The 26,776-nt window shown below is 36.5% G+C and overlaps 1 protein-coding gene across 3 annotated transcripts in view; it reads left to right on the forward strand.

Annotated features, from left to right (window-relative positions):
• Positions 1-26,776, forward strand: part of apaf1 (apoptotic peptidase activating factor 1) — a 240,293-nt gene that overhangs the window by 145,342 nt on the left and 68,175 nt on the right. For 2 of the 3 annotated variants that reach the window (XM_073066284.1, XM_073066286.1), the window contains exons 21-23: positions 578-703; positions 7,785-7,892; positions 11,107-11,232. In XM_073066284.1, the coding sequence (XP_072922385.1) occupies positions 578-703; positions 7,785-7,892; positions 11,107-11,232 (360 nt within the window). The remainder of the gene's footprint in view (positions 1-577; positions 704-7,784; positions 7,893-11,106; positions 11,233-26,776) is intronic. The other variant, XM_073066285.1, reaches the window with a different exon arrangement.

The following is a 26,776-nucleotide window of genomic DNA, read 5'->3' on the forward strand; positions in this document are numbered from 1 at the left end:
ATAATTCAGCCATTAAAGAAAACTCCTTCACCCAAAAATATCTGCTGATAAGGCAATATAATTTCCCCACATCATTTATGCAATTCTAGGTATGAAGATTGAGGATTTTCAACATAATATTCTAACAAATGTCAAGATTTTTGTCAAATTAGTTTTTGGGTGTCAGGAATAAAAAAACTTGTGTACAAGTTGATGTGAGATTTTTTTTGAGTTCCTTTGGTCAGTGGGGATACATAATAGTCTGATATATAAATTTGACCACTTCAAATAATGTACATTGTAACTTGTCTTACACTTTTTGAAGTGATTGACTCGTCTATCAATCATAATCAAATGAAATTAGTATTCTGTGTCACTGTATTTCATTCCAGAAGTTTAATCTGTTGGATGTTGATAGGTTCTGTTAAGCACTAAATCTGTTTGATCTGTTTGCAGTACTCCTGTCTGGCTGGAAACATGCTTTTCCCAACTTTAATAGTGTCCTTGTTATTTTGAGTATAAACTATACCTTTATTTGTCTTTTCAGATGCTCAGATAATTTCTGTATTAACTCAGTTATTTTTTTTATTGAAAACAGCTAATTAATGGGGGAACTGGCAATGCAGTGCACCAGAGTGATGCCCAGGAGTCTCGTATTCGTTGTTGCTGCCTCAATCAAGATATTAATCTGGCTGCATTTGGCTGTAGGGATGGAATCTTGAAGGTATGATTACAGATTTATTTTTGAAACATTTTCATTGTCATTTGGAAAATATGGCTTTATTTACAACGATGGCTTTAATGCTTCTGTCTTGCACATAAAATTTGGCTGACCTTGAAAGTCTCACATGATGATATTGGACCTGAGTGAGCATGGAAATTGGATAACATTCAGTGTCAATGTAAAGAATTTCTCAAGTGAATAGCTGCTCAAGACAGGATAAAGATCATAAAGGTTTTAAATTTGATTGCATCTGTCTCATTGAAATTATTTCTAGTCTTTGGACAAGATTCATATCTTCTGAAACCATTTATATGATGTGTGCAGTACCATATCTGCTTATATCCACTGCACGACTAATTGAACTTTACAGCATTATGGTTCTGTATTGATTATAAAAAGACATTGATGTAGAATTTTCTACCTTATGTTGATTTTTCATTTTTGAAACACCTTTTACCACCTCCTGTGTCTTTTCCTTCTACTTACTGTTCCCCTGTCAATGAGCGAGGCAGACAATCTGCTCCTGTAGCTTTGCCAGCTGCTGAGATGTTCTCATAACCAACCCATGTTGACTTTATCCTGCTCCAGTGGACAAGATGCTGACATGCCATACCCTCTCTGCAGGTACACTCTGATAAATAATCGTGAGCCCACATTCAGACCATGTGTGGCCTAATTGGTTAACACTTGTTTAGTGCCAAATGGTCCATGTTCTCCTATAATTAGAATAGAAGTTTTTGGCCAGTTTGATGACCTGATGTTTTATTGGCTCTCCTTATGATGGTCTTTGTTTCATCTTTATTATAAAAATTCAGTGTTAATACTATTTCAAAGAATCTTTTTGACTAGTCAGAATTGTATCAATAAAACATAACAATGAATTTCCACAGAGGTTTTAACCATGCACCTAAGGCTTATTAAATGATTAACAACGTTCCGTGTAATTCAGTAATGCTGTACACTTTTATTAAATCTATAACCACAGGCTAATTTTTTTTGAACTTATTCATGCACCCAACACATTCAATATATATTTTTTGAGGATTTGGTATTGATTAATTTTACAGCTTTACAAATCTTGTATTTGTCTGGAATAAGAGAACAAGAGGAATAAGAGAATACAGCAGAGCAATGTTCTTCATTGTCATTTCAGTTATGTAACCATTTGTGTTTGTTTTTTATACCTTATGTACAGTGGGGGGAAAGTAGGTCTGAGAATAATTGTCTCAACCTAACTTCTGACTATGAATGAACTGAAATGTCACCTCCTGATTTAATGTTAGCATTAGGTGTAAGTAGTCCATAAGAACATAATCAATTCTATATCCTAATGCTATATTCTTATATTTATTTCCACTAGAAAATACCATTGATAGTTATTGAGCAATGAAAATAATAGGAGATGATCATGAAAGCCAGTGTGACTTTATTAATTCCAATTATGTTCAGCTAATATAGATTATTTTGTTGAATTTACTTCTATGACTGCAAAGATCTGTCCACTGATAGTACTTTGTTAAGTAGATTTCTGGATGGTATTTGATAAGATTCCATATAAATTACCAGTGGTGAGTTTGCATGGAACTGGAAATACTTTTATTTATTTGGTTTGGCGGTTAGGCAGAGAGTGGCAATAAAGAGTAGGAAGTTACTTTGGCCAGATATGGTTGGTAGTTTGCTCCAATTATCAGTTCTGGGTCCTCAGATTTATCCATGATTTAGATAGGAAAAAATATGGATCTAGTTTGCAATTCACATTAAATTAGTAGTAAGCAGAGCAAATGGAAGGAGAGGTTCCAAAGGGATACTAGCAGATTACATTTCATTGGCAGATCAAATGAAGCTGAGGAATGATAGTTTACGATCTTGATTTGTCTCCATCTGGGTTACTGATTTCAGTTCTGGACAGTATATTGTAGGAAGGTTATATGAGACTTGGCAGCTCAAAAGATAAAATTGATAACAGTTTGCATACATCATCTTGTATTCTTTTGTGTATGAGGCACTTATTAATCTCTTTAAAACCTAGAAACAATTTGATTGAATAGGTTTGGAGAAACTGAACTGCTCTATAAGGTTATGGATGACAATGGCCAGTACAATTTGAACATAAGGTCTTATAGAGCATAGAACAGGAACAGGCCTTTCTGCCTACAGTGTTGTGCTGAACCAATTCAATTAGTAATCAAATGGCCAACTAAATCAATCCCTTCAACCTACATAATGTCCTTCCATTTCCCTCACATTCATGTGCCTATCTAAACTTATCTGTCTCTACCACCACCCTAAGCAGTGTATTCCAGGCACCTACCTCTCTGGTTTAAAAAAAACTTGCCCCTCTTGTTTCCTTTGAATTTACTCCCTCTCACCTTAAATGCATGCCCTCTGGTATTATATATTTCAATTGTGTTTGTTACTGATATTAAGGAGTGTAGATCTAAAGCAACTTGGTGACAGAACTGACACAAGAGTCAGAATAGAGTACTATTCTCACCAGGGCAGTAAGTTAAAAGAGTCATGTGTTAAGTACTTGGAGCTCAGGCAGATTTGCCAAGCTGTCATCTTTGTTCAACATGGACACAACTGCAAAACCAAGCAGACAGAGGCACCCTGTTGAAGAGCAGATTTTCAAATAACTAAATGTTTCATTTCACTTCAGTGGAAGACTTAATAACTTTACCTTGATTTTAGCTGCTTTGTTTTATTTGATTCAAGATTTATTGTCTTGACATCTATAATACAAAGTAAGAACTAATAAATATGTAAATATTTATCCTAAATATGTAAATACAAGATTTTTTATGATTCTCATAGTAAAGTGTTACATGAAATATTAGGATAGACCTTAAATTTGTTTAATTGTTCAGATAGTTTTCAGCTAAAAAATCCTTTTGTAGAATTGCGTCTAGATCTCAAAAGACATGAAAATGAAGTTGGCTTTGCATTCTATCTAACTTGCTTAACTTTGTCAGGTTTTAAGATATAATTATCACTTGCTGTCCAATCACCTAGCCGTCCCCTTGCATGAACAATATTTAATAGTTCAAAAAGAAGAGACCTTCAGCAATTTTCCCGACTGTGAAATAGCCGAAAAACAATTCTTTTGTATCAAAAACATTATGAAACGCTATGATAAGAATAAAGCTAGATGATTCAGCATTGAATTCAGACTTGGCAAAGCGATACCAAGCTTACTCTCCTCTCAAACATCCGTTATGCTGCCCAGCTATGTCTTTCCCACCAACAGGGCAAATGTACCAAAAATGACATTGCAGTAGTATAGAGTTGAGGTGTAATGACCTGGGTATCTGAGTCTGAGTCCAGATCTCTTGTCTTCGGGGCAGACATGCACAGCAGGACTTTCTGTTGGTCATCACCCACCTAAATCAGTTTGACAGTCAGGCCTCCTCTGTACTGAATGACACTGGAAGGAACACCCAGGATATCAAAAGCTGGGAATGGACCTGGATGGAAATCTTCAGTGAATTATCAGGAGCTCTCATCCTCAAGAGAACTGAGTGAGTGGACTGATTCCTGAATGATGTCAGTGCCAAGCTCGATCTGCAGCTAAAGATGAGAGAATCAGCACCGGGAATAAAAACAACTTTATGTCTCCTTTAATGAACTACAACAAGCTAGACAAAGGTTGCTAGAAGTAATCATCACTAATTGTATTTTAGTTAGGTAAGCTAATCAGCTACAGATAAACAGAAGCCTCGTTTAACATGCAAGGCATTCCAATAGGGCTAGAGGGACAACTACAGCATTGTATGAGGGACTGTGGACCAGAAAGGTCTTTGACAACCACATCTGCAATTTGGGGAATTTTGGTTCTTGAAGTGGAAATGAGTTTCTGCTGCTAGAACTTCGGAATCAAATTAAAATTCAAGGATAGTAATCTTAGGGACCTGAAACATTCAAAACTTGAGACTGACCGAAGTGAAATTATTCACCCAAGGGAGGAAGGGGTTTTGATTCATGGGATGCTGAATTCAGAACCAGAAGGAAGAGCTCCATAGGATCCATTCATCCTAGGCTGAACTTGGTTATCTAATTTGCCAGGACCACAGGGCTTTAAATTGAAATACGTGGATGGTTTGGTTGAGGATAAGGGAAAGGATGGCACTGCAGCATAGCAGTTAGTGAGTTGCTTTACAGCACCAGTGATAATCAGGGTTTGATTCCTGCCGCAGTCTATAAGGAACTTGTATGTTCTCCAGGTGACTGCATCGGTTTCTTCCAGGTGCTCAGGTTTCCTGGCACATTCCAAAGACGTACGTGTTAGTTGGTCAGTTGGACTCGTTGGTATCAATTGGGTGGTGTGTGCTTGTGGGGCCAGAAGGGCCTGTTACTGGACTGCATCTCTAAATAAATAAAAATAGAGATATGACTGGAAGTATTAAAGTTCCAAGGTGAAACAACATTTTTGTACCCATAGGTAGAATAAGAAAGGAAGCGATAGAGAATTGATGGCTTTATAATATCAAGAGAAAGTACTTGGCACATACAGGTGAATTTGCTTGACCTAGTGGTTTTTGAATGATTGGCTGATGTTTCAGATTGGAAATTAAATATTTAAGGGTTCCTGAGAGCTTGAAGGGGCAAATAAAATGTAGGCAGGCTACTAGTGATGATACAGAATGTTTTAAGCTCAGCAAAAAGGAATGATTTTAGCCCAGGACTGTAGTATCAGTGGGAATAGGAATAAACATAAAATAAGGTCCCCTTTTAAAAGCACACAGCTGCAGGGGGATTTAAATTTAAATAAAAAACTGTAGCAAAATTGTGGAAACTTAAACTTTGTATACACTAGGAAAATCAAATAGTCTAAAATACTTTTCAGGTCAAATTACTATAATCCAATTCAGATAATTTTCTTGAACAATACTTGTAAAAGCAATTAGGCTGCTTTGTGTAATAAGACCAGGTTAATCTCATACTTCGTGGAAAAGTAATTGCAACATGATAGCATTTTATTAGTATCGTAAGTGATGAGGATCAGTTCGAAACTTAAAGCTAATTATTTGAGTTCTGCATGGGCTAAGGTAGATTTGGGTAATCAGATAACAAAAAAATAACCATTACAGATGTTAGGAAGCACTTGCAAGGAACATTCGGAATGCTTAATAAATGCATATTCTGTGTATTTTTTTAAATCTCCAGAAAATATTGATACATGGCAAACTGAGGAGGTTAAGAAAAGTACTAAAAATCTTAAACTGTTGTTGAGAATGTAGGACAATCAAAGTCTTTGACAGCATTTCCTATATTTATCTTTTGAGGTGGTGGAAGTCATAAGGTTGGTGTGCACTGAAAAACATGAATTCCAAGTTGCATACACTGCTGATTTTGAATTAGTATCACCATCACTTTGTTATTGCTAGGTCAAAACTCCCTACCTTAATATTTCCTACTCCACATCAACCATACATACAAAAGTAAACAGTTCACTATTACCTTCCTGAAGGTAATGAGGGATGGGAATAAATAATGGATTTTCCAGCAATGCCCAATCCTTTGATGAATGCATTCTCCTTCCACCAAGTTATTCTTAAGCAAATAGCCATTTCTAATTATGTAATCCAACACTGCTAAGAGAGTAATAAATTTCTCTCTCTCTGCCCATCACTCTGCCTGTTCTCCATCTCCCTCTGGTGCTCCCCTCCCCCTTTCTCCCGAGGCCTCCCGTCCAATGATCCTTTCCCTTCTCCAGCTCTGTATCACTTTTGCCAATCACCTTTCCAGCTCTCAGCTTCATCCCACCCCCTCCGGTCTTCCCCTATCATTTCGCATTTCCCCCTCCCCCTCCTACTTTCAAATTTCTTAGTATCTCTCCTTTCAGTTAGTCCTGACGAAGGGTCTCGGCCCGAAACGTCGACAGTGCTTCTCCCAATAGATGCTGCCTGGCCTGCTGTATTCCACCAGCATTTTGTGTGTGTTGTGAGATCAGATTTATAACAAGTACCCTATTCAGAGTGTGGATTTTAAAATTTTTCTTATTGGCACAATGAGGCAATGCATTGATAAATTGTGAATATTCTATTAGTCAGTTTCTTAAATGCACAGTAAAATTAAAAATATATATAACTTGAACAATTGCATCTAATCCTTATAACTTTAAACCTAATGTTATTATTCCATTGTAATATTCAGATTCAGATTCAATTTATTGTCATTTAAAAACCACAAATGCAATGCAGTTAAAAATGAGACAACATTCCTCCAGAAGGATATCAACAAAGCACTTGACCAAATAGACTACACCAGAAAATCCACATAATGTTTGGCAATCCCCAATCCAGTGTCCAGAGAGGCTGCTGCGTATTAATATGACACTACCATCTTAGCGCGTTCCCCGGAAAGGAGCTCCAAAACCACCAGACAAAACGACCAAAAACTAAAGCTGCAAGACCTGCACAAAACCACATAGTTACAACAGTGCAAACAATACCATAATTTGATAAAAAAACAGACCATGGGCATGGTAAAAATAGTTCTGAAATGTTAAAAGACTATAAGTTCGAAAGAAACCACCACACAGTTTCCACAAGTCCTCAGGGTCCCGAAAGACTCGTCATCCCACGCTGGCGGCAGAAGGGAATACCCCCGCTATGGACTTCCACATTACCACCTGACTCAGCCTCACATTTCTAATATGAACTTAGACTTGACCTCTATTTAACATAAATACTAGAAAATTTAAATTACTTAGTTAAAATATTTTTGAAAGCTGCATAAATTAACATTTTATGTATTCAGTCAAACAGATGTAATTTACTTATTAGAATTGACAACAGATTGGTGAGACCGTGAGTAAGAGTGTGTACAGGAGCAACAACAATCAGAAGCGATTGTGAAATCAAAGAGGATCAAATGAAGGAAATGTTGAATGAGCAGCATGCATAAAACAGGCAGCATTCATTTCTGGCATAGATGTTATCAGTTTGTACGAGATTGATGAAGAGTGGAATGCCAGAATGGTCAATAGCCACACTTGTGTGTGTTTATTTGTGATGCACATTGATGCTTAATGTTTAGTTTTTTTTAATGGTTTCAATGTCTTTTTATATTGTTGATGTAGGTAGGCATGAAGTCGGCCAAGTTCATCCTACAGAACATTGGTTGGAAGAGACAGGAATTCCAGAAGAGCCTGTTGATAGCAATAGGGCTAGAAAATGGCATAGTGAAGGTGCAGGTCTAATTTAAGCACCTAAGAATTATATTAACCACAGCTTTCTGCTAAATGCAACCCCATTGGTGTAGTTACTGAGTGTTGCTGAGAATGATACTTAAGGGGTTTGGTAAACTTATAGTTTAAATGCTTTTGCATTTAAGTGAAGCTGCTCTGCATAGTTCAGCCAATTAAATGGGGTCAGTCCCAACAAGAATACAGGAGGATTAATTTCAGAAAACACAACAGGAAATTAAGCAGCTTGTTGAGACAGTCCTGACAAAGGGTCTCGGCCTGAAATGTCGACAGTGCTTCTCCTTATAGATGCTGCCTGGCCTGCTGTGTTCCACCAGCATTTTGTGTGTATTGTTTGAATTTCCAGCATCTGCAGATTTCCTTGTGTTTGCTTGTTGAGAAATTTCTCACTGATGTAATTTTCAAAAGCAGAAGTAGATTTTGTACAATTTTAGGACTCCAAATTGAAAATATTTGCAGCAGTAAATAATATTAGTGTAATTAAACAGTTGTTTAGCCCTTGGAGTGAAAGGGAATTGCATTTGAAAGTTTTTCAGAAAATCTTCTTTAAAGATTCTGTAAGGTCACCCTTGTTAACTGTTTTGGGTGGAAAATCCATTTCTGCAATAATGTATTGATTATTTATATTAATACCATTTAAGCATATGAAGAAATCCAACATATCAGTTTTTCTGGGTATCATTTATGAGCACAGGTGATTATCCATAAAAGATCTCCTTCAAGAAACAAGTGATAGATAAAATAAGGAAACGTGACGTGAGAAAAGCAGTATTTATGCATTGTTAGTAGTGATTAGAGACGTGGAGAATAACACCTTAATTAACAATGCAGATTCTGACCTTTCAGAAATAGAATTCTTGCTGTAACATCAGTATAACTAACCACTTAGTGACTAGTATTATGTTTATTACTTTGTTCACAAAGATGAATCGTTGAATTTTGTCATTTCATTTACTTAAAATGAATATGACAAATGGAAACAACAGTAAAGTGAAAATTATTTATTTGTATGATTAGAAATGGTCCAATTTCCCTTCTACTGAAATACTTCTGCAGTGCCTTGCTTCCAAAAATTGCATTGTCTGTGTTAGAAATGTACCCTTTCATTAACTCGCTTTATTTCTGCCAAGTTACCTAAAAATAATTACTGTAATCTTACAAATTTTCTTGTCTGTATTTAACTGTGTTTTTCTATTAAGTAAAGAATGAGCATTGGGGCACGGCATCATAACCCCATTCTGTAGGAATGCTAATTTTTTTTTCAACTTTTTAGGCCACAGTTTAACTAGAGACCCTGACCATGGGACACCATGTGTGATGACTCCTGCTGTCCGAATGTTCAAAGGAGATTTTATAATTGTTCAGTACTTTATAAATCAGAATGTAGAGTTGCTTAAATCTGCTAAGTGTGTGTTTGTGTATATGTCTGTATATGTATATATACTGTATTGGGATCAACCATGTCCTTGTTGTCTATGTGATACACAGCCAGCCAGTACATAATCCCGGGTAGTGTGATATGGAGAGCAAGCTGTTGCCCATGCAGCAGATTTCTCCTCTCCACACAGCTGATGAATTCAAAGGAAAGGCAGAGACCAATGCAGTCTGGTACCAGCAGCATCACGGGACTTGGCAGTCTGCGTTGAACTCAATGTAGGACTGTCTTCGGGAGTCCAACTCTGGATTTTTCTTCAGAGTTTATTCCGGAAGCCTTTCCCTTGAGTGGGTATAGCTGCAAGGCAGTGGAGGTTTGAGATCAGAGGTGTCCTTCTCCCAGATGAGCTGCCAACTATGGCTAATGAGCCCCATCTACCCATAGCAACTGGTTTTTAAAGTGCTAGTAACCCACTTTTGTCCCTCCTTCTGTTAGTAGAAAGTTCTTCCAGTCTTATTAGCTAAGCCACACGTGAAGGCCAAGGCCTGGACTTGGTTGTCAGAAGCTATTTGAGATACACGCCATTAGGAGCCTTTAATAGCTGGGGGAACTTAGCCCACTACCTCCCCTAGCTTTAGTAAACTTAAGGAGCATGTATTTGTGCATGTATGTATGTGTATATGTGCATGTATATGTGTATATAATAAAGAATAAACATGAACTTACCTAAATTTAGCAACCAAATGGAAGTCAGATACCCCATTCAAATGACTGGCTGCTAATGGGTCTCATATGAAATATATCAACATTCACAACTCCGGAGATAACTCAGCACCCTGAAACTCAGTGGCGTCCAGATTGTGTTGCACTGTGATTCATTATAAGGCTGCTAAACAGCCTTCAAGACATACCTCGCCCAATATGTTTGATCTCATCTTTAATGATTTGTGTGCCATATTATCAGCTAAGTGTAACACCCTATAGAGAAGCATTATTTTAGGATTTCAGGGGAAGGAAAAGAATAGTGGAAAGCAAACTGAAATTTAGAATGGGAAGAATTGATATTCTAGGAGATTATATATGGATGGCTATCATACGATAAGGCTGTGGAAATCTTCAAGGACAAGTATCCTGAAATAGATGTTATTCAGTGAAATGGATTAGTGGAATCTAACCAGCATGATGGTAGAATTTGTGTCTGCATCTGGCAGCATCGAGAGTAACAGAAATTTATGAAGAACATTACAACTAGGATGTCACAGGAGATGGAAACAACTTTGAAATTAGTGACATTAATAAAACAAAGCTAGGAGAATGACAGGTTGGTAAAACAATGGATTGTTCCAAGGGAAACACTGGTATTACATGTTCAGCCAACAGTTATATTAACCACTATGATGGTATTTAGTTATTTCGATTAATTTTTAAAAATTGATTTTCCCCCCAAACAGTATCATTTAGCAACTCTCTTGTAAAGACCAGTAACTATGCAAAGCAGTTAGAGCACTTTTTTGCTTTCAATTTTTGAGGAGGCTGTGGTCTAAATACTTTATTTAAAAGTCAATGCAGAATGGATAAATTGGAATATTAAATTTAGAATACTGGAAAGAAGGCAGGCTCTCAGCAACACTTAGGCAAATTTTGCTTGCTAAAATTATAAGCTAACATTTGATTCGTATAATCGCTTTCATGCTGTATTGTTTAACAATAGTGAAAAACTGCACTTTTAGCTGCAGTTAAGTCAATGTTTTTATTTTCAAAGCCATCTCTCCTCGCTCTTTTGATGATTTACAATGCTGAACTATTTGTTTTCCTTTCCAGGTTCTGGAACTTCCCAGTGGTAAAATTATCAGGACATTAACAGGCCATACAAAAAGCGTTCAACAGTGTCGGTTTACACATGATGAGCAAGTGCTTATTTCCAGTTCTGACGATGCTACGATAAGGGTAAGATGTATTTTGGAAATCTTTTTCTACATTTTCTTATTTTAAAAAAACCTGAAAAACCATTCTGTTTCCCACCTGTGGTATGTCTGCTTGGTCTGACAGTGGAAAGTAAAGTATTCCAACTTTTATTCTCATAAAGTGATCAGTACTTGGTATAATATCCTGGAAAACATAGTGAAAGCAAAGCTTTAGAATAATCCTGGAGGCAGTTAGATTCTGTGTTTGGTGATTTATTTTGATAAATCACACAATCTTAGAATATTAGTTTTAAGTATAACAAATGTTAGTGTTAGTGTTAACAAGATGTTAGTGTTTTGCAATGAGTCTGCCAGGAATTTGTATAACTGGACTTTATGGGATTTGAGTGTCATCAACAAGGCTAGCTACGTTGCCCTAACTTGCCCTTCAAAAAGTGATAATGAGCTGAAGCATTGAACCTCGGCTGTCCTCCCAGTGAATAGACAACCACAGTGCTGTTGTCATTCAAGTTTCCTTAGTGGATCTAAGATTTCTGTGCATCAGTGGAGCTCTATTCAAATAGGGATTATTCCATCATTCTCCTGACTTGCACCTTAATTGTGGGACAGTTAAGGGATGGCCAATAATCAGCTGATTAAACTTTGACATGGATACTTCTGGGCCATGTACATTTTTTGCCACTTAACAGACCATGCCTGAGTTTTGATTGGAACTTGTTGCATGCAGGCAGAGGCTGATTATTACCGGAGGAGTTGCAAGTGGAATGGAGCAATTTACCGTCTTCAGAAAAAAATGAGCATTTTTGACCTCCTTATGGAGGGAGGATTATGACTGAAGCAGTTGATTATTGTTGTGCTGTGGTCATTGCCACAAACAGCTCATTTACCAGTCTTCTGAGGCTGGCATGAGTAATCTGCTTTAATGTGCAGTATGAATCCAGCTGGTGGATAATGTCTTTGCTTGATTCCAATTTTACAAAGTTTCCTTCATAGCACATTTGCTTGTGAGCTGCTGTGAAGCCAAGAACAGCCACCTCTGGAGTCCAGTTCTTTGGTCCAGTTTTGGTTTGAGACTGTGATGAGATTTGAGCCATCCGTGTAGTCTCAATGATGTCCAAAACTAAACAATTGTAAACAGATTATTGTTCCTTAGTGCAGTTCGAAAGAATAGTTGGCTACACCTTGCATCGTTTTTCTGCTTTACAGTTTTGTAACACCAGTGGATTGAATCTGATTTAGTGCGGGCTTGCATTCTGAAATAGACGGGTGTGTTATATACATAGTAAATTCACAGTAGATCAAATAAATAACGTAATGATGTTCTTTTATGGCTCAAAGTGTTAAATTAACACCTTGCCTCAAATAAAAAATGAAGCATCTGTTTCCTGAATTAAAGTTACAAATTTATGTGGCAGACCTATCTATGGTCACTCTTGATGAGTGATTTTTGAGTGATCAGAGTAGTTTGCTTCGGTTTTAATGTGCGTCATTGTGGAGAATTTTGCAGCTTAGTTTAGACTATTTTCTGACTGACAGTATGTGAAGAGAAAGAGAACAGGTAAAGAAAACAAATACTGATGAAATATCTCCCTGAATTTGGGGTCATATCCACACCATAAAAAGGAGTGTGTGTGGTCCTAAACAGGAGGAAATGATCTTGTCTAGGGACTTGTAGCTTTTCTTTAAATAACTGTAATTTTTAAAATTTTAATATGTAGGAAAGGTTCTCAGATTTTTCAGCAGAATGTTGTGAGATTATAGATTGAATCTGAATGTTCATGCAGTGTGTATTTTTATACACAAGCACCTCAGATTCAACAGTATTACATGTACATACAGTGTAACTATCTTTAGCATTGTTTTTATTCTGTTTTTGAAATTCTAGAGATGATAAAAAAATAAATTCTGCCTCCTTTAATGAACTTAAGTTGGAAATTCATCCAAATCAATGATAATATTTCATACATCTCATTGTATAGTGGCTGCCCACTATCCTCTTCCCAAACTTAAAAATCAGTCTTCCATGCCAGTGTAAGATGTTGCATTGGTACATTCACATACAGTTGGATTAACTTGAATCATATACATTTCCCAGCACATGGATTTACATTGAAGCTAGAATGATGAAGTAGTTCAGTTGTTCATTTTGTAACATTTTAGGGTCAGTTTGATTATCCCTTATCTGTCCCTTCATCCATGCGTGTATCCCCACATTCACTGGCACTTTTACCTGAATATTGGTAATTTGTAGAGCCAACTGATCTTGAGCACTGGTTGACAGGGTTATCCTATGAAATAGAGCAAGTTACATGTGGCAATGTATCTCGAGGCCCTGTCCCCTGAACATTTTGATAGAATTTTGACAGATCTTACAGTGCACCCCCTTGAAAGTTTTCCTGTTTTATTGTTTTACAACATTGAATCACAGTGGAATTAATTTGGCTTTTTTTTGACACCGATCAATAGAAAAAGACTCTTTCGTATTAAAGTGAAAACAGGTCTCTCCAAAGTGATCTAAATTAATTACAAATATAAAACAGAATAATATATTGCATAAGTATTCACCCCCTTAGTAGATCCACTTTTGGCAGCAATTACACCCTTGAGTCTATGTGGATAAGTCTCTATGAGCTTTTCACATCTGGACACTGCATTTCTCTCTCATTCTTCTCTACAAAACTGCTCAAGCTCTATCAGATTGTATGGGGATCATGACTGAACAGCCATTTCCAAGTCCAGCCACATAGATCCTTCTTCCAGTTGACTTCAGTCTCCCACATACCTTCCAGCAAACTCTAGCCAAGATTTCTCGTGTTTTTTTTCCCGAACAGTGGCTTTTTCTTTGCTACCCTCCCATAAAGCTGCAACTGGTGAAGCACCCAGGCAACAGTTGTATGCGCAGCCTTTCTCATCTCAGCCACTGAAGCCTGAAACACCTCCAGAATTGTCATAGGTCTTTTGGTGGCCTCCCTCACTAGTCCCCTTCTTGCATTGTCACTCAGTTTTGGCCTTCCCTAGCCAGATTTACAGCTGTGCCATATTCTTTCAATTTCTTGATGATTGACTAACTGTACTCCAAGGGATATTCAATGACTTGGAAATTTTCTTGTATCTATCTCCTGACTTGTGCTTTTCAATAACCTTCTTGTAGAGTTGCTTGGAGTGTTCTTTTGTCTTCATGGTGCACTTTTTGCCAGGATACTGACTCCCCAGCAGTTGGACCTTCCAGATACAGGTGTATTTTTGCTACGATCAATTGAAACACCTTGACTGCACACAGGTGGTTTCTATTTAACTAATTATGTGATTTCTAAAGATAATTGGCTGCACCAGTGATGATTTGGTGTGTCATATTAAAGGTGGAGGGGTGAATACTTAAGCAATCATTAATTTTATGTTTTATATTTGTAATTAATTTAGTTCACTTTGTAGAGATCTGTTATCACTTTGATATGAAAGTCTTTTTTCTGTTGATCAATGTCAAAAAGCCAAATTAAACCCAGTGTGAATAAGGGGGTGAATACTTTTTATAGGCATTGTCTGCTGTAAATGATAATGTAATCAGAGATTTTAAAAGATTCAAATAGATATAAATAACAAAATAAATAAAACTTATTAAAAGCAAATTAAAAATGAATTTAATGGTTTAAAGTACTAAAATGTAATTACAATAAAGTAGAGTGAAAAATAATAAATTATTGCTCTATCTTCTTTATGAAGATTAACAACTTCATTCATATGGATGGAGCTGTATTTCTGAAGCCCGCCTTCTGAGGATGTACATCTAGTCCCTCAGCTCAGTACATTATGCTCTGTTCCTGTTCTCTGTGCTGTGTCAGATTTCCTGGTTTCTGACTGCACTGATCATCAGTTTCCACAATATTGATTGTGACTTTCAAAGGCAATGCCCACCACTGCTCAGTGGTGTATTAATCCAATGTACCTATTGGCTGGCTGTGTTTTTGAAATGGTAGATACCCAGTTTGTGCCTTTTTTAAGATTCTGTAAATATAAGTTGATTTGCTTTATAATAATTTTTAAAGTTTGGAAGTTGTAACCCTCCGAGGTCAAATTTCCATGTCAATTTTTCCAACGATATTCTTGACATCTTACCTTTCCAAAGAAACTTCCTCACATATTTATTTAACTCTTGAAAAAACTTCTGGGGTAATTGTATTGGTAGTGATTGAAATAAGTATTGTAGTCTAGGGAATATATTCATTTTTACGGTATTTACTCTACCTACTAATGTTATTGTTAATATCATCCATTTATCAAGATCTTCTTGAATTTTTTTTCCATAATGGTAAGTAATTTAATTTGTATAAATTCTTTATATCATTATCGACTCTTATACCTAAATATTTTATACCATTTGCCGGCCATCTAAATTGAGTTATTAATCGACATTGACTATAATCTCCTTTAGTAAGAGGTAAAATTTCACTTTTATCCCAATTTATTTTGTAACCTGATATTTTCCCATATTCTTCTGATCTATAGGATAATTTACGCAACGAGTGCAATGGGTTTGTTAAATAAAGCAGAACATCATCAGCAAATAAGTTAATCTTGTATTCTTCCTGATTAACTCTGAAACCCTTAATATCTGGGTCTATTCTAATTAATTCAGCTAATGGTTCTATCGCCAACACAAATAAAGCAGGTGATAATGGACAACCTTGCCTAGTTGACCTTGTTAACTGAAATGATGTTGAAATTTGACCATTTGTCACTACTTTAGCTTTGGGATTAATATTTAAGGTTTTGATCCATTTTATAAAAGATACCCCTAATCCATATTTTTCCAATACCTTAAATAAAAAATTCCATTCCAATCTATCAAATGCTTTTTCTGCATCTAAAGCAACTACCACACTCATTTCCTCCCTCTTTTGAGCCAAATGAATTATACTAAATAACCAAGTTACATTATCTGCCGATTGTCTATTTTTAATAAATCCTGTTTGATCCATATGTATTAATTTTGGTAAGTATTTAGATAGTCTGTTAGATAAGATTTTTGCTATTATTTTATAATCAGTATTTAACAAAGAAATAGGTCTATATGATGTTGGCTTTAAAAGATCTCTATCTTTTTTTGGCAATTCTATTAAAATAGCTGTCGAAAAAGATTCTGGAAGTTTATGCGTTCTTTCCGCTTGATGTATTAACTCCATAAAAGGAGGAATTAATAAATCTTTAAACTTTTTATAAAATTCTGGGGGAAAACCATCTTCTCCTGGAGATTTATTACTTTGAAATGATCCTAAAGCTTCTTCAACCTCTTTTAATGTAAAAGGCATATCTAATCTCTTCTGTTCTTCCGTATTTAATTTTGGAAGAGTTATTTGTTATTTATTACATTTTTTTTGATGAAGATAAACCGGCATGGATTAGAATAGAACCAGATAAAATAGGAGAAAATATACCAGAAGATTTTATATATAAGTGGGAATCTAAATGGATACGGGAGAAGAAAGAATCTCCAATATTAAAACATTTGATTGATTTATGGAATAAGATAAATATTGATGATGAGATAAAGAAATCTTTATTAGCAAAGAGATCTTTAATTCAAAATAAACATTCCTTTTACAATGGATAACCAACTTTTATACAACTGGTTTCAAAAAGGGATTAGATATATAGGAGATTGTTTTGAAGGAGGTATATTAATGTCATTTGATCAATTAAAGAATAAATATAAAGTATCAAACAACACTCTTTTTTGTTACTTCCAATTAAGGGCTTATTTAAGAGAAAAATTAGGTCAATCAATGTTATTGCCGAAATCTAATGAAATAGAAACATTAATTCAAAAAGGAAAAACTAAAAAATTTATTTCTTGTATGTATAGCTTGATTCAAAAACAGGCAACTAAACAAGGAGTCCATAAGTCAAGACAAAAATGGGAAAGTGACTTGAATATTAAAATTGAAGAAACAAGTTGGTCAAGACTATGTCTTGATAGTATGACAAATACAACAAATGTCCGGTTAAGATTAGTGCAGTATAATTTTTTACTTCAATTATATATTACACCACAAAAAATAAATAAATTAAATCCAAATTTATCTGATCAGTGTTTCCGATGTAACCAAGAAATTGGTACTTTTTTACATTCTACTTGGTCTTGTTCTAAAATTCAACCTTTTTGGACAAATTTAAGAGTTTTATTGGAACAAATTATTGGAACACAACTTCCACATAATCCAATATTATTTTTATTAGGCGAAATTGAAGGGATAAAATCGAAACCCAAATTGAATAAATATCAGAAAGAATTTATAAAAATTGCACTGGCAGTAGCATATTGCACTGGAAATCAGATGCATATTTAAGTATAGATCGTTGGAAGAATGAAATTTCCAGCTGTATTCCACTTGAAAAAATTACTTATAATTTAAGAGATAAATACGAAACATTTTTGAAAATTTGGCGCCCTTATTTACAAAAGACAGGATTAAATATATAGGTGCTCTGAATATAAAATAATTGGTTATTTGGGGAAAGAAATAAATATATATACTAAAGTTATTACGAACTCCGTGGAGCATGTGGGGATCTTCCGATATCCAGGCACTCTTTCTTTCTTTCCTTCTTTCTTTTTTTCTATAGGGATGTTAGAGGGGAGGGGGAAGGGTATTCTTTTTTTCTTTCTGTAATCATCTGAAAACTTAATAAAAAAAGTTTTTAAAAAAAGATTCTGTAAATAGATTGTGAAACCATGACACAAGTTGTATGAGAAGTGAGACAATGGATCCTGGGATGTCAAAAAGTTGACTGTTAATATTTTGTGTAGATTACCTTATTGCTGGGGGCCTTGTTCCAGTTGCTTTTATCATAGCATAATGAATTACAAGTTTCCCCCACTATCCGAAGGTAGAGTATTCCTTTGAAATGGTTCATAAGCCAGAATGTCATAAAATGAATAAGCAATTACCATTTATTTATATGGGAAAAATTTGTGAGCATTCCCAGACCCAAAAAGAACCTACAAAAACATGCCAAATATCACATAAAACCTAAAATAACAGTAACATATAGTAAAAGCAGGAATGATATGATAAATACACAGCCTATATAAAGTAGAAATACTTTTCTACAATCATTGCAGCACTGTCTAGCGTAGTGAAAATCTCACTACGGAGCGTATAATCTCACTATGTAGCGCTACTAGCGTAGCAGAAGCTCTCTCTCCAGAAACCTTTAAGCTATGAAGCTGCCAAATCATACCAAATAACACATAAAAATACACAACCTATATAAAGTAGAAATAATATATGTACAGTGTAGTTTCACTTGGGAAATTGGGAAGACAGCGAGCACTCTGATGATGGTGTGTGTTAGGCAGCTTTCAGGATTCTTTCTCTACGCGTGTAAACAGTGCGAATGATGGACATAGGCAAGTTCAACATGCAGACAATGTCCTTCATTCACCACGATCGAAACACTTAATTATGTCTAGTTTTACGCTAAGTGTAACACCTTTACAAGCTCTTTTAGGCTTTTCCGATACCTTAGAATTAATCTTGCTAACAGATGCACAAAACAAATCGAGGTAAAGCACAGATGCTCACAGGCACGTGTTTAAGCGATAGCAGCTAGAATGCAGTTCGGGGGGAGGAGCTTGGCTGCTCGGGGCGCGCTCTGCCTTTTTTCGTAAAAGTGAAACACACTTCTGTTTGCGAAAACAGGTAACTAATGTAGGTCTTTCATAACAGTGGAGTGTCATAAAGCGAACATTCGAAAAACGAGAGCCACCTGTAGCTGTATTTGGGGCCCAATCTGAATATCCGCATGTCCTTGAAGAGACAGAATCTCTTGGACATTGCTTCAGTTGGTTCCATTCCAGTCCTGATTCCTCAATAAACGTTGCATGTTCTCCTTGTGTTATTCCATAAGCCAATGGTTTGAAATGTCTTAATAGTGTCAAGAAGAATTAGGTTCCCTCCTCCTGTGTAAAGTACACAAATGGTACAAGTCAGCTCAGTATTGTACCTTCATCTTTACCCAAGCAAATGCAATCATCAACTAACAGACTGGGCACAGTGAAGGTATCCTTTTATATCAATGAGCGCTTTTCTTTCTGAATTTCAACCTTTTTTTTAACTATAAACTGTGGATTCTGGTTGATTGGGAAATTTTGGGACCAGTACATTTTGACCCAATTAAGCACCTGCCCCAATTAGCCAAAGTTTCATAGAAATAATTTTTAAAAAGTAGAAGACAAACTGCCATTTAACTGAGTAATAAATTAGGTATTTAAATGAAATACAGAACAAATTATAATACTATCAATACTTCTACAGTGCTGTAAAACTGTTAGTTCCTAACAGTAGGTTTGCTAGTTGTTCATCGTATCCGATGATGACGGGAAATCTATGTGGGAGAGCTTTTAAATTGGGAATGCCATGGCCCATGGCACTGGAGCATTTCTATTCTTTCTATGTCTGAAGACTGGGTCCTAACTTGTAGAAGTAGTGAAGTTGTTTCATTTTCACTCCCAGCCATTTCTGGTATCTCCAAGCCCGAATGCTTGAAACCAGAGTGAGAAAAACAGTTCTAAATTGTCTTACTGCTTATTTCTGGCCAACTAGCAGTGACAAAAATCAGTGCTTTTTGAATGCAAGAGCACGCAGCTGCCGCTATTTGAAAGCTGTTTGCTCTAAGCAAGGTGTGGTGTTTAGTAGCCACATAAGTACACTCATCTGAAGCTAATTAGAAATTGTTAGGCACAGTCTCTTGAGTCACATTACCAACAGTGTCCCAAATATGGGAAGGGAATCCTGGCTATTTTCACGAATAGTTTTTGTTCTTTAAGGGTTGTCCCAAGTAAGTGTCTGCCCTGATTAACTGATGGCCCAATTAACTGAAATCCACTGTAATTGTGAGTTGCCTTATTAAAATTCCTGCTGTAAAGGCATGCCTAAAATTTTGGAAGAATTAAAGCAAGAACATTGTGTAATGTTTTAGTTGCTGAAGTTGATTGTTCCTATCAGCAGCAGTTAACTACTTTCAGTGATACTCATTTTCTCCATTGCTAGGACATTTTTTTTCCTCCTTGCAAGATGGATTTCAATTTGATACGCTGCAGTTGAATCTGGTTTTCAGGTGAATAACTATCCAATGTGTGTTAATGACTGACAGGCCTTTTGGCTGTAACTCTGACAACTTAATTCTCTTGGCATGTGTGAATTATTTTGGATGTGCAGTCATCCTTTGAACCATTTGGATTCTTGTACTCTTCTGTCTTTCAGATAGTATCTAAATTCTAGTAGGACTTGACCTCTGTGCATCAAATTGTGTAACAGACAGCATCTTGCTTCATTTGAGCAGCAGGTGCCCTTGCGCTGTATATGAGTTATGTTCCTGTCAGAGTGGCTGTACAGACTGTTCAAAGAATTGAATTATGTGGATGATCTTCTCTTGTTCCTCTCTCTAAAGCAGAGTAATTTGTAACAGATCAGACTTTGAAATATGGGAATTGCGTCTTTCCATATCATTGTTTTATGACTGGAAATAATTTACACATTAAGTATGTATACAAATCTTTTCAGTGAAGTTGAAGGTTAATAGTAAGCTTCTTAAGATACAGTTGGGCTCTATGGCTGACTAGAGAATTACATGCTGGAACCTCTGTGACAGTACCTGGACATGTACGTAGTTTTATGGTTTCATACTTTGCATTTTTTAGTGTTTTCAGAAGCAGTGAGCTCCAATCTAGGGAAGCTAGAGAGCAGAGTGGACTATCAGAGACAAAAAATCCAACTCCCTGTGGTTATTGACATTCACAAAGAAAGACCTAGTTTGTTAGCTGAAGATTGGCTGAAAGATTCTGTGGAAGGAAATTTTTTTGTGTACAGATGTCAAAATCAGCTCAAATCTGATTGCTAGGTACCCAGGTGTTTTTTAAGACTCCCTTAGGAGAATAAAACACTTTAAAAAAAACATGTGAAAATCTAAAGCCATGTACTGAAAATTACACTGATCTGCATACTGCTTAGAACACAGAAGAAGAGCTCTCTAAGCTTGTAATGAATGGCTTATCCATGAAAACCTGCCTTATTAGGCCTTCACCACCATTGTGGGGCTTTCAAAAGTAGACCACAATCTGGTTGTGTGGCAGTTTATAAAGTTACAATGATTAGACGATGAAAGTTATCCTTTCCTTTCTACATAAGGTTGGTACACTGAGCTGGTTGGTTCATCATTATGTCCAACTGCGAACCATTATTTTGAAAATAAATAACAAAACAAGTTTCTTTTTGAAGTTAAGTCAGCTTCCAAGCCTCAGTGGATCAGCTGATAGAGGGAAATGATAGATGCCTGCAAGCAAAACTTTGTAATATTACAGTATGATTCAGGAGTAAATCTTACAGATATTTTATAAATACAATGTATGACATAAAATAGTTTTCTTTAGGTCTCAAGGTGACTAATTAGAGTTGGCAGCCAGTCAAGGAGTTAACAACAACTATCTTGAAGGCCTCAATCTTCCAAATATTTTAGAATAATGTTCCTCTTTAGGCATGTTGTAGTACTGCGCAGACTGCCTGATTTGACTACAGCACTTCACCTCCTTCTGCATCACTGAAGGACAATAAATGGCTGTGGACCAAGGACCAGCAGAAGGTGTTTGCAGATCTACAAGATGTTTCTCAGCTTGAACATAGTGACTTCAGTAGAGCAATCAGGTTATAGAGTCAAGGAGCATTGTAGCTAGGAAACAGGCCCTCCAGCCCATCTAGCCTGCACCAAACTGTTTTCCTGCCTAGTCCCATTTATCCACACCCAACCATAGGTCTCAATACTGCACTCATCCATGTACCTATCCAAACTTCACTGAGATGTTGCAATTGAATCCACACGCAACACTTCTGCTGGTAGTTGGGGGTCGAGTGTCACAAAGTGTGGAATTGATTTGGTGACTGGTGATACAGTGGATGGTAGAAACAGTAAGACTCATAGCTCGCATTATGAGAACACTGAATATAAACAAAAGTTATGTTCAGATTGATAAAGGGGCTCTGGCAGTAATATTCAAAATCAGCAAATGCTGCATGTTGCTGCCAGGTAGAGCATTAGTCGTAGATCACGAGCCAGTTTTGTCCTTTTAGGTGGGAATTGGCTATATAAGGCAAATAGGGATTTGTTATTGGCTCAACGGTAGGAAGCAGAGAGTTATGGTCGAGAGTTGTTTCTCAGACTTGAAGCCTGTGCTTAGTAGTGTGCCTCAGGAGTTAGTGCTGGGACCTATGTTGTTTGTTCTTTATATAAAAGATTTGGATGAGAATATACTCTAAAACAGGTGGCATCATTAACAGTGAAGAAGGTTATCGAAAATTACAGGGATCTTGTTCAACTAGGTAAAAAAAAAAAGCTGAAGATAGGGAAATGACTTAATTCAGGTAAGTGTGAAGCATTGCGTTTTGGGGAGACAAGCCAGAACGGGACTTGTACAGTGAATGCTCAGTACCTGGGGAGACTGTTGTGGAACAGAGGGAGTATACAGTTCATCAAAAGCAGCATGACAGGTAGCCAGGGTAGTGAAAAGGGCATTCAGCACACTGGCCTTCATCTGTTAGTGCAATGAATATAAATTATATTAGACATTGGACATTAGACGTTGGGACATTATGTTGCAGTTGTACAAGGCATTCATAAGACCACACTTGGAGAATTTTGTACAGCCCTGATTGTGCTGTAATAGGAAAGACTCCATTAAAATGGAAAGAGTGCAGAGAAGGTTTACAAAAATGCTGCTGGGACTGAAGGGCCTAAGTTACATGGAGAGATTGGAAATGCTGGAATTTTGTTTCTTCAAGTGTAGGTGCTTGAGGGGAGACCATAAAATCACAAGATGTATAAATAGGGTGAATGCACTCTGTTTTTCTGAGGAAAGGTGAACAAAAACTCAAGGGCATTGGTTTAAGGGAGTGTCCTGTGGGGGGAACTGTTTACTCTGATTGTCGAAAGTTGCTTCCATCATGATTGGTTAGTTTAGAAACTGCAGCTGCTTTTCCCATTGGATAGCTGCCTAGGGTCTAGTTTCAAATATCCTGGGTATATAGAGAGCACATTTGGGAGGTTCACTCTCTTCCTTTATTTAAGGCAAACAATGCACATAACTTTTGGGAAGGTATATTCTGTGCGAGCTTTTAACTAAGTATGTTTGTTGAATATTCAGCTTTGTAGTTTCTGTAATTTGGGGAACGTGAATGTTTGGTCAGATTTTTACAGTTTGTATAAGTAAATATACTTACTCGAAGTCAGTGCATTTTCTGTCTGACTTGCCAGATCTGTGAACTTAATTCCAACAATACAGGGAGATGTAAAATTTAAAAGATACTCCAACAATGTTCCCTGTAAGGTTTGCGCGCGCGTTGTGTGTGTGTGCACATCTTTTGCTACTAGTGCACAAAGGAATTTAAACTTTGCACAAAAGGTTGTTACCCTCTACCTCCTTGGCATGTAAAGTATATTTCACAATTGTACGCAATCATTTTTCCTTTTCCAATTTCTGATGCAGACAGTGTTGACAACATGGAGTTTGTGATGATTTGTCTGCAGAGTTTAGAACTGGCTTATTTATACTGTTTCTATTGAAGAAATTATTGATTCACTATCTCGAATATTAAAGAAACAATGGGCATGAAGAGCAAAGAAATGCTCATTTATTTAAAGCTGAATGGCTTAACAAAACAGTAGAAACCGAAAGCTCATGAGGTCACGAATGTGCAGCTACAAGAAATTTATGTACAATACAAAAACTGGTGTTACTTGAGTGTATTACCGTGATGCAGGTGGGAAGCAGTGGAGTGATTTTGGAAACTTGACTTTTTAAAGCGTCATTTATCAAGCAAATCATGTATGGACAGTATGCAAAAGCTCAGGTGAGAAAATCCTTCAGTACCTGCTACAGGCCTGCTATTACGTTTTGTGAGAGTACAGATGAACGAGAGCAAAAATGATCCAACCCAGAAGAGATCAAAGTTCTTATTGACAGTGTTTTGTGAGCTGTTAAAATGAATATATATATATATATATATATCAAATTCAGTGCGCACATGTTGTTGTCACTAGGCAAAATAATTGCACAGCACAAGATTTTTGGGCACACTGGTCATTACAAATTGGAGGGAACATTGGACTCAAGGGGCAACTTTTTCACGCAGAGGGTGGTGAATATATGGAAGGAGTTGCCAGCGGAAGTGATTGAGCCAGGTACAAAATAACGTAAAAGAAATTTGGATAAGAACATTGATTGGAGAGGTTTTGAAGGGTATGCCGAACATGATGAGTTTGGTGAGCACTGTCTTTGCAGTGGATGAGTTGGACCAGAGAGTTTCATGCTGCTTAACCCTTACCCTATGATTAATCCATGTCAAATCACCATCAATTTTCTTAGATCTGGTAGAAAACACTCCATAGTTTTCTGCTTAGTGCGAAGACCTCATTTCTCATAACATTGTAGCCGAAGTTTTGTCCTGACATTCCTCGGATAATAGAGATCCCAAACCTGCAATATTCCGACTACACAGAAACTAGAACAGTGCAACACAGGAACAGGACTTTCAGCCCGCATTGTTGTGCTAAACTAATTAAGCTAGGATTTTATGTGAGCCTTGCTTTTGTACTCTGTGTTATCAGGATAAAGAGGCATAATTTATATAAACAGATGGAGCTGTGATTCATTTCCAGAGTCCAACTGCTGTTTATCGCCTGAAACTTTTTGAGTTATCGTCTGGGCAATTATGACCTACATGACTTCATGGCGCTGCTGATTTGGATGCCTGACTGAGTAACTTGGCAGTGTCAACTGTATCTTTTAGAGCCAGGCATTTTTCTCCCTCTATACACTTCAGCAACAGCTGGCTTGCCATGTGTGAGACTCCCCTGTGCCTATATACACTGTGTCTAAAATGAGCAGCATATACATGTGCCAAAAGAAAACAGGGAATTGAGGCATTCAGCAGATTGTGGCCCTTGTGAATTTGGCTGCTGATTCTGGATTATAGATCTGGGTCACAAAATCATAAATTAAAAATTGGCCACTACATGATTATAAAAAGTTTTTATTTGTTTCCCTTGTTATTTGATGGTTATGTAGTTTACATTCCATTCTAAAAATTTATATTTGTAACTTCAGTTTGTCTTTGGGAAAATATTCTACTTTCAATAATTCTGGACAAAACTTCTTCAGAACTCAGCATGAGGCATTTGAAGATGTATGCCAAGAAAGCTGAAGGTCATACTGTGTACATGCACAAATATTGGATCTACTGCTTCCTCAGAAATGTAGATTTATTTTTAATGCTTTGTAAGAGTAAACTGAAGACTTTATCAATGTTAATTAAAACAATTTCACTCATTGTCAATTAGTTAATCAGGTATAATTTTGAAAGTGATTATGACTTTACAATGTGATTTTTTTTCCATAAATGCTGAGCCTACTATTGGTGAATTATGTAGGCAAAATATTGGCATAATGGAAATATAACGTAAAATTTGTGCTTAGTGCTTTTGGAATAAAGAATGGAAAGGAAATTTATTATTTGAATGGTCTGAGACTATAAAGTACTGTGATATATCAAGAAACACAAGTAGTTTGCAAGCAGGTACTGGACACCAAATAATTATGGATGCTGGGAAGCTAGTCCTTTGTTGAAAAGGGTGTGAGGTATGCAAGGAGATAAATTGTGATGCAGCTTTACAGGATGCTGCTGACACTACACCTGGAGTACTGGACACCATTTCAGTGTCTTTAAGAAATAAATTTGCATTTGAGGCATTGTAGTTGACTGCTCATTACTTGTTGGGGGCACTAGAGAGGCAGGGTTGTGGGGTTCATAGAAAATGTTCTGCATGTCTCTAATATAGTTTTCAGTAATATGAAGCCACTCGAATTGTTGGCTAATGATTTTGCAAGGATGAATTTCCATCACCCAAACAGTCATAATATGGGGGATATCTGTGTAGAGAAGATGCACCGATTTTATTCCTGGGATAAAAGTTTTGAAATATGAAAAGGGATGAGTAGGTTGATTAAAGTATGGAAGAATAAGAAATGATCTTATTTGAATGCAAGATTCTGTGGGGAATTGACAGGGTGGATGATGACTGGATCTGAGTGTATCCAGAATTAGGAACATAATTCCACACTAAGAGGTTGTTCATTCATTCCCCCTCAGAAAATTGTGAATCTTTGGAATTTCCTACCTCAGAGAGCAATGGAGGAAATTGCATTGAATATATTTAAGGATGAAATTAACAGACACACAGACTACAAAGGAGTCAAGGGATAAGGGAAGAGAGTTTTTTTAGGGCAGGATTGAGTGATTTATTGAATGGTGGAAGAGGGATTCTACCAACTGGCTGGTTTCTTAGATTTGTAGTGTCTTTTTATTGACCTTTTAAGAAAGAATTAATGTGCATTTATGTAGCACCTTCTGTATTCTCTGGTTGTCACAACAGGGTTCATAACTGACCCAATTGTGACTCAGATCACTCAACAGTAAGCCGGAGGACGTGCTGAAAATCTTATATTCTGTTTCTTTGGT

The sequence above is a fragment of the Hemitrygon akajei genome, chromosome 14 (assembly GCF_048418815.1).
Source record: "Hemitrygon akajei chromosome 14, sHemAka1.3, whole genome shotgun sequence".
NCBI classification, from domain to species: domain Eukaryota; kingdom Metazoa; phylum Chordata; class Chondrichthyes; order Myliobatiformes; family Dasyatidae; genus Hemitrygon; species Hemitrygon akajei.